Here is an 8,808-nt window from a genome sequence, read left to right as displayed (position 1 = left end):
CCACAACATGCAAATACATGCTTTATTGGCAGCAGTTTCTTATAATGATAATACTAAAGAATAAGAATATTCAAAAAGTCATGTTGAAAAGTCAACATGGCCAGCAGGTGATTAAAGCACTTTTGTATCACCGCAGATTACTGTTAGCAACTGCCTCTCTTTTATTGTGAAAGCAACGTGTCTGTTTTTCCGGTGTGGGATTAGCTGATTCGTGCTAGCTTGTCGCAGGTTTTAAAAGCAGTGAAAGCGGATATGGTTTATGTTGACGTCACAGGGCGGGTTTATGCGACCCGGGTTTAAGGACACCAGGAGGGTTGAAGCTGTAAACCCGCTGACCCCCGCACGAACCCGACCACATCACACTCTAACAAGCTAACAGCCATGTTCACGCTGCTCCTCTCAACCACAACAACACTCTCTCACTCAACACTTTTGTTGTGGTAAACAGACGCGAATATTCAAATCATTTAACTAAGCATATTCTTTCATTATGTCCTTTAATTTATTTACTAACAGTTTCAAGAAACAATTAGAAATCCTTTCAAAAGCTGATTGTCTTGCATTAAACCTAAATTACAATTTTGTATAAATACAAAAAAGTGACCAGAATATCAAATAATTCATAATATTTCTATTCCAATCCCATTATGTTTGGATGTTGATTATGATTAATGTTCAGAATGATTTGACTCTGATTTAGAATTGTATACAATATTTACACAATCAAATCACGTGAAATCAAACGCATCACAGGGCTTTACAGGCCTTTGATGTGTTTTGTGGAATGACGTCATCCTGTAAAATCCGCACCTGTGAGATCATACTAGCAACAACAGCGTCTCCATGGTTACAGTGTGTGGTCACAGGCCGTGCCTTTGCCTTCAGTCACGTGTCCATCCCACATCCTCGCTCTCCTCTTTGTTTTCCGTCTTGTTTTCTTTTCTTCTGTTTGTTTAAAATAATCTCACAAACTTTCCCATAACTGGAGGCTCATTGTAATGCCAGATGCTTTACAGGCCCACAACAGCAGACGCTTACCGACCAGCCCAGATGTCCATCATTTGTTAATGCAAATAAAACGTAAAATTAAAATGTCAATGAAATGAAAATCAATTACACAATCTTAACACATGCTGGAAGATTGCGTGTGTCAATGATGTCATTAACAATGTGACATCATTTGCATTGGATAATGGTGTGCATGTTATTGACATCCCAACATGCCTGCCCAAACACACACACACACACACACACACACACACACACGCCCTTGTAGTAGTGAGACACGGTGTGTGTATGATATGCTTGGATATCAGAGTCTAAAATGTCAAAGTGCGTACAAACATTCATTATATAAATGCGTTACGTATGTGTGTATGTGTGTGTGTGTGTGTGTGTGTGTGTGTCTACCTCACCCATGTCATTACAAAAAAGGTCATGACCAACTCTGACTCAGCACTTTTCCCTGTGGTGCCTTCAAAGACAGGGAGAGAACAGGGATTTTTCAGGCCAATTGTTGTGCACATTTACAGCAGATTTCCAAAAAGCTAGTAAAGGAAAGTGCAAACCCCAAAGAGAAAAAGGTGATTTACTGTGGATACTGTGTTCAGTACCAATGTACAATGTGGAGGGCTGCAGCTGCATGGACGTCTTTCCAGCCTCTCCCCTCCATCTCATTGTTTCTCTTCTCCCTTGTCTTCTTTCTCCACCATTGGTCCGTTTATCCTCCCATCCTTCTGTCTTTCTCTTTGTTCTTTCTAGGGTTTTCCTCTTCATTCCTTGTTGGGAATGCTCCATTCCACCGCTGGATTCCCAACGATCCCTGATGCAAACACAAGTATATAATTCATGGCTTTTACTTTTTTAATTTTATTATTCTGTTCTTGGTTAATGCTTTTATTACTTTTCTCACCTTCATCCATGATCTTAATAATTTGATTAAATGATAAATAGAACCTCAGTTTGAGCTTAAGTATTTCCAAGCAGGCAGACAGGCAGGCAGACAGGCCTCTCCTCTCCTCCTCTGCTAAGTGAAGCTCTTGTGTGCAGTGAAGGCTGCTTCTTGTCCCTGATCCAGTTGTGTTTTCTGGTCTTTTCTGCAAGGTTCTCACTGTGCGTGCATGCGTCTTTGCCTCCACATGCTTTTGTGAGTACCCGCCTTGTCCTTGATTGCCACGGTAACGTGATCAAATGGCCTCAGTCCCTCCCAGGTGCCCCCCCCCCCCCCCCCCTTACGTGCAGCCCAGCAAATTAGCATCAGACAGGTTGAGACTTCCTCCTCCTCTTTCAGGATCATTTGTCTCTTTTATTTTTGGACACATGTAACATCAGAGGCCAAATAAACAAACCAAATCGGGAAAACTATCTCAGACGAGTTGTGTTGTTTATTTTTTAATTTACTGTTACACAACAAATGTGTGTCCAATCACAGCACAGCACAGCACATGGTGGGAGGAGCCAAAGAGTCCAGTTGACACCAAAACAGAAAGAATCTTGGCTGGTATTTTTGAGACGATGCCTATTTGAAGGCAAGTCTTTCGTCATTAGTGACGTAGTTACAGAGCGACAGGGTCACCCAGGGACAGATGACAGAGCGACAGGGTCACACAGGGACAGATGACAGAGCGACAGGGTCACACAGGACTGAATCAGATTTATTGGGTCTTTCACGTATGAGACAACACCACTCACATCATTGACGTCACATTAATACAAGGTCACATCCCAATTCTGCTCAGTATCGCCAACAATTAGATCGGAAATTTACAGTTTTGTTACCATGGTGACCAAATCTACTTCTTCTCTCCGACCATAGTGGCAAGAATAATGTAACAGATGAGCAGAAGCCAGTTACCATAAGAACGGAACAAGTCACAAAAAAACTGAGAATCTGTCAAAAGGGTGCGTTCACACTCAGCGTGTTGGTGGTGGGGGGGGGGGGATGTCATCATTCACTCCTTCAGTGAGAACAATGCCATTTGTTCTCTGATGATTCATCCACGCTCATCTCCTGAACAAACTGCACTGCTGCATGGTTTGTTAGAAATGAGAATGTGATGCAAATCAACTACAGATGCAAACAAAGAAGTGAGGAGCTGATGAACACACACACACACACTGACGTTAGAAACCTGCAGTAAAAGCCAAGGGAGAGCCGACCCCATGCACTGCTGCTCTACTTTATTCTTCTCCCATTTCAACTCCTTTCTCCAAATGTTTGGCCAATTTTACACACATTTCTCAAGGCGTGAAATTTAATTTCTTTAATTTTCATCATTTAGCTAGACGCTTTTATCCAAAGCGACTTCCAACACACACAATTGAAATTTATCTTGCACCCCCTCAAATCACACACACACACAGAGGGGGTGCAGGGCAGCCATTTACGGCGCCCATAGAGCAGTTGGGGGTTCGGTGCCTTGCTCAGGGGCACCTCGGCAGTGCCCTGGAGGCAAACTGGCAACTCACCAGCTACCAGTCCACTTACTTGGACCATACGGGACTCGAACTGGCGACCCTCCGGTTCCCAAGCTGAATCCCCATGGACTGAGCTACTGCCGCCCCCAAAAGCCCGTGTCTGTATTCAGATGTCTTTCAGTCAAACTAAATGAGACAAATGAGAGCGCACAACAGTGTGAGCTCTCCCCCACAGGCTGGAATGATAAATAACTCAAATGGTGGGTGTGATGGCCCCCTCATCTCTGTGGTCTGTGGTGCCCCCCTGTAGCTGTCAATCAATGTCAAACACTTCTGTGGGTCGCGCCTGCTCTCTGAATTCTTAAGTGTTCCTGAAGTGAACGCATGTCACCACCACGGCTACGGACAGGGCAGAGGGACAAGATACAACGCAATTTGGTCTTTCTAAAAAGTAGCTGTATATTGATTTAGATTCTTTTTGGCTGAAGCAAAGTGGTTTTTAGAGAGGACAGGGAGGGGGGGAGGGGCGTAGACGTGGTGGTGGCGGCTGGGAGATGACGTTTGGGTGCCGCTTGTGCTTTAAAGCGACAGGAGGAGGAAGGTCAGTCAAGCTAACACCAGAACAGCTTGCAAGCTACTTCACAATTTAGAGGCAAGTTCAGTTAACATGGTCTGACCCCTAGGGGGCAGTAGCTAGGTAAATAAATGACGTAATCCACGTACCATCCTCTATTTACCTCCAGTCAGCTTCTAACGTGGCGAGCGTTGACAACATTTCCTCCCTGACCTTGGTGACATAAGCCTACGGAAACAGAATCCTCTTTAATCGGTGAATCACCTGGTAAACAGTTTTCCACCGGAGCTGGAGCCGCCCAGGGAACACGCCGGGGCCCGTTCTGCACCAGAGGAAGAGGATTTGACTTGAGACATTCAGAGAAAGCAAAGCGCCCTTGTGTGTCTCCAGCAGCGTCCTCAGGTCAAATCTAAACTTTTCAAATCAGAGCACATATGAATAGAAACACTATTTTGTATTTAATGTAATAATTTTTCACTATTCCTTGTAAATTAATTACTAAATTTGGAGTGTAGGGTTTCCTCCCCGCCTTGTTTGTGATTTGAGGAATCTTTCTGTCCAATCCACCGCCGACACGCACGGAGTGTCTGCAAACAAGCAGGAGGAGACGGCTGGAAGGGAAGGGGACTGAGATGGGCGATGAGATCACCATGACAACAAGGACCTCCGCAGGGGGGTGCATGAGGGGAGTCTTTACAATGAAGTGGTGCTGAGAGCAGGGGATCGCTCTGGAAGCTTTCGGGAGATTCTCATGGCTGCAGCCCAAAGAGTCGCAGTAATGAAGTCTTCACACACACACACACACACACACGCGGTTACATGAAGGCGGCGTGGACACTGAGGTGACTCCAGCTGACTTACATCGGTGCCCGCAGACCAAATAAATACAAACATGCAGAGATTCCTGTTCCCTGATGGCAGAAACATTAAATGTAAACGCAGCAGTGTAAACTAAAGTACATCTGAGAGAGAACACACAAACACACACTATGTCACAACCCTCACCCTCACTCAAACACTCAAACACTCAAACATAACGATCAGCTGTACATTTTAAATATCACAGAGTTCTCATGACCTCGGCCTGAAGCAGAGCGACTCCTTTACTGAAGAGCACAAACGAAACTCAATGACATCCATGCTGTAGAGTCTGTGTGTGTGTGTGTGTGTGTGTGTGTGTGTGTGTGTGTGTGTGTGTGTGTGTGTGTGTGTGTGTGTGTGTGTGTGTGTGTGTGTGTGTGTGTGTGTGAGTGTGTGAGTGGTTACAAGGTGTGTGGAAATGACTTCTGAGGTCCGGGGGCGGGGGGAGGAATGATGAGAGGCATCACATCGAAACACTCACACACCCTGAGAGAGAGAGAGAGAGAGAGAGAGAGAGAGAGAGAGAGAGAGAGAGAGAGAGAGAGTTTAATGTTATTACCAGTATCAAAGGTGGCTCTACGATGAACAGACAACATCAACAGTGACGTCACTCACTTTGTTTACTCCCAGAAGTAGCGAAGATACCATATAGTCTCATTCTTCAGCTGAGGGCCAAACAGAGGGTTAGTCTGAGCCAGAATGGCTATCAACCAACTGAGGGAGAGGGGGGGGGGGGAGAGAGAGAGAGAGAGAGAGGGAGAGAGGGAGAGAAAGGAGTGAGAGAGAGGGAGAGAGAGGGGGGGAGGGAGAGGGGAGAGAGAGAGAGAGAGATTATTGTTCATCCTTTAACATCTTTAATTTGCTTGTTTACTTGATGTTATTGCTTTCTGAGCTTGTTGTTTATTCAACTTGTTAAATTTTAAAATCTGGAAGCAGAAGACATTTGACCTTTGACCTGGTGAATCAATCATTGAACATATTGACAGTAATTCAATCCGTATTGCATGACTAATCAGTACAGTCACACTTCAGTCATCTGTCAGTCATCTGTCAGTAGCTCAGTGTAATGTTCTATAGTCGTTTATAAACACAGAGAGCACCAGGGGCTGGAACCCACAACCCTGAGACTGAAAGTCTCCTGCTCTCACTCACAGTGAGGTGAATATGCATGTGATGATGTCATCACACACAGCCTCTGACTCTCTACTTACAACAGGTAGCAGCAGACGGCTGTGAGGACCAGACTGGTGACGATCACACTGCAGGAGAGAGAACACACACACACACACACACACACATCAGTACAGAAGAAACACACACACCCTCAACTAATGCAGAACCAGCTGAATTACACAAACAGATACAGTGTGTTCAGACAGACAGGCAGACAGACACATGTTTGTCTCACTTTACAAACAACTGAGAGGAAATTGAATGTGAAGTTAGAACTAATAATAATAGTAATAATAATAATAATAAAGGCAAAATAAAAACAATAAACAAAAATATTCCAGATCCTTATTATGATCCAATTGCAGAAAGATGATGTCATGAAGGGTTAATAACTCTCAGCTGAGTCCATGTTGTCAAAAGACCTAAAATAATTCTTTCATATCTACGGTTTGTGAAAAAAACCATCAGTATTCGTTTACCACTTCCTGTTTACTATTGAGGTGACTTCCTGTGACGCTGCTGTGATGGAGGAGGGACGCAGGCTGACGCACAGGCCTCCATCCCCCACTACACACGCTCACATACCGCAGGTGCACAAATCCAACACAAACATCCCCACGGCCAACACGCACAGGTGACTGAAGCACAATGGAATCAAATCAAACACGCGAGCTTTCGGGTATAAACGCATGAAACCAACCGGTCGCCATTCATTGAGTCTTAATAACGGGAGCTCGACACTTACCCCCGGTTTGGTCCTTTGGGCACTAAAAACGGGGCGACGACCCCCACCAGCCCCCATAGCGTGGTGAAGCAGATCATCGGAAGGGCGAGAGAGTGAGAAACCATGACTGCGGCCGAAAGGAACACGGACAGACGGAGGAATTAACGCCACAAATGCAGAGCATCAATGGCCGCTGAGCCTGACCGTCGCTTTCGCTGAGTTCCCGCCCAACACGGCCGCTGCGGAATATGATTGGTCAGAGCTTTTAGAATGGCTGCTGCTGGTTGGCTTAGAGTGCTGTCTGTCAGGATTACAGCGGCAGTGATTGGATGAGCGTGGGAGACAGCAGGTTGCAGGCCTGTTTTGTTTTTTCTGATACTTTCATCCATGAACTATGACGTTGCTATGGGAATAGAGAAAGAGTAGAAAACAAATGGATGTAAAATATCCCGAAATGACTGAAAAACAATGGATTTTTGTTGGTTGTCGTCCTCCGCATGTCTCTGGAATGACAGGAAAACAAGTTGTCACGGTGTGTTGGTGAACATTCAAATATAAACGTTATATTTATATCATATTTGACATATATGTCGCACTTACAGGTTTGGGGAGCGCTGTGAGTGTTTGATGAATCCATCCATCGATTGTGCAAATGTTGTTGGTGGGCCAGTTAAAAAAAAAACCCAGCCTCCTCGATTTGGGTGCACTACATAGATTTGACCAGTAGATGTCAGCCACATACACTTTAAATGTCTCGAACTCCAGTAAAAAGCCTCTAAAATGCGAATTGTTGTTGTTTTTTTTGCACTACGTAATGATTAAGAAACCAACCAATTGACTCACTACAGGAAAAATTGTATCATTTTATTTTGAAAGTGAATCATCATTGTGTACAGAAATATATGCACATACAATCTGGATTTAATTGTCTGATCCGCCTTCAAAGTAGAATAACGCCTGTAACAAACTGTAGGAATAAGAGATGGAAACTGTTTCATCATGTTTTTATCATATAAGTCAGGCTACAACCTAAGAAAGAATGAGCTCATTTGTTTATTCCTTTTCCATTTTTCAGTCATTTAGCAGACCATTATTCCACTGCATGAATGTAGAAAAGTGTCAGATCTGTACTCTGAAAGAGTATGATACACTATATTAACTATACAATTATTAATATCTGGATTTTGTCATTTTGCTGTATTTGATAGACTTAACAACAATATTAAAGTTTGATCTGAGTTTAGGCAGCGCCCCATTACATGAGATCCCATCTGAGTAAGAAGTGACGTCGTGTCGTGTTTGACAGGACGGCTCTACAGTCTGCAGCCATTGACGGACAGCTCAGCCGCAGCCTCCTGCAGGGCGGTGCATTTAGCCTGCAGCGCCGGCGTCCTGGTGCAGTCTGCAGGTGAAGGCCAGCGCTCCACCCAGGTGTCCTTACCTAACATATAGATCAACCTGACACACAGCAGAGAGGAGCGACGGCTTGGTCACTTTGGATACGTTTACATCACAGGTCATGATGTCATGATGTCAGATACCTGCGTTTACACGATCAACGTTTCATCTTTAAACGACCCAGAGTTTACTGGGAGGAGCACATGAAGCAAACTTTGTCCTGTGCTGGTTTCATTTGGATGAAATGGATCCATGTACATTCTGAAGCTCTGACTTTCTCTTTCTTATGCAGAGGAACTGGATTCTGTTGCTTTGCATTGTTCTGATAACCCCATGTATCTGCTCACTCAGCTCTCAGATTCCGGTCATGGCGGCTCCTTACCTGTTGGTGTCGCTGTCCACTTTCCACTGGTCCTCCTGGGGGCCGATGATGAGGTACAGGGAGCCCAGCTGGAGGTTCAGATCGTCTCTGCAGGATGCTAGAGACATGAAAAGTCGCTGCTGACCCACTTCTACTCCAGCCTCTGTGCCTGGATGGTGAGAGGGGATGTTTGGAGTTACTGATGACTGGAACTCAGCCGTGAACTCCCCAAATACAGACAGTTCATTAAATGTCCCACAAGAGGGGAGAACACCTTGGATCAGTGTTACACTACAGTCA

At 44.8% G+C, this 8,808-nt stretch overlaps 2 protein-coding genes across 2 annotated transcripts in view; both read right to left on the bottom strand.

Annotated features, from left to right (window-relative positions):
• Positions 1-2,636: 2,636 nt before the first annotated feature.
• On the bottom strand, positions 2,637-7,492 carry atpv0e2 (ATPase H+ transporting V0 subunit e2). Its single transcript, XM_076138445.1, has 4 exons — positions 6,771-7,492; positions 6,064-6,111; positions 5,468-5,566; positions 2,637-5,338 (listed from the first exon to the last, which is right to left on the bottom strand). The coding sequence occupies exons 1-3, from the start codon at positions 6,872-6,874 to the stop codon at positions 5,473-5,475; spliced, it is 246 nt and encodes an 81-aa protein (XP_075994560.1). The 5' UTR covers positions 6,875-7,492; the 3' UTR covers positions 2,637-5,338; positions 5,468-5,472.
• A 100-nt stretch (positions 7,493-7,592) lies between these two features.
• LOC142989065 (venom factor-like) overlaps positions 7,593-8,808 on the bottom strand; it is a gene marked incomplete at its 5' end in the record, with an annotated part of 30,951 nt that continues 29,735 nt past the window's right edge. The window contains 2 exons of the mRNA XM_076138444.1: positions 7,593-8,207; positions 8,530-8,677. Coding sequence (XP_075994559.1) covers positions 8,063-8,207; positions 8,530-8,677 — 293 coding nt within the window. The remainder of the gene's footprint in view (positions 8,208-8,529; positions 8,678-8,808) is intronic.

This window comes from Genypterus blacodes, unplaced genomic scaffold, assembly GCF_046128005.1.
Source record: "Genypterus blacodes isolate CSIRO-AG114 ecotype Tasmania unplaced genomic scaffold, CSIRO-AGI_Gbla_v1 ptg000370l_1, whole genome shotgun sequence".
NCBI lineage: Eukaryota > Metazoa > Chordata > Actinopteri > Ophidiiformes > Ophidiidae > Genypterus > Genypterus blacodes.
The sequence above is the reverse complement of the archived record's forward strand: the minus strand, read 5'-3'. Positions and strand labels throughout refer to the sequence as shown.

Coding starts and splice junctions, on each gene's coding strand:
- atpv0e2 (XM_076138445.1), bottom strand. CDS start 6,874: ATGGTTTCTCACTCTCTCGCCCTTCCGATGATCTGCTTCACCACGCTA. Junction 6,112..6,770: donor CCCAAAGGACCAAACCGGGG/GTAAGTGTCGAG, acceptor TCTCTCCTGCAG/TGTGATCGTCACCAGTCTGG. Junction 5,567..6,063: donor GCCGTCTGCTGCTACCTGTT/GTAAGTAGAGAG, acceptor CCTCTCCCTCAG/TTGGTTGATAGCCATTCTGG.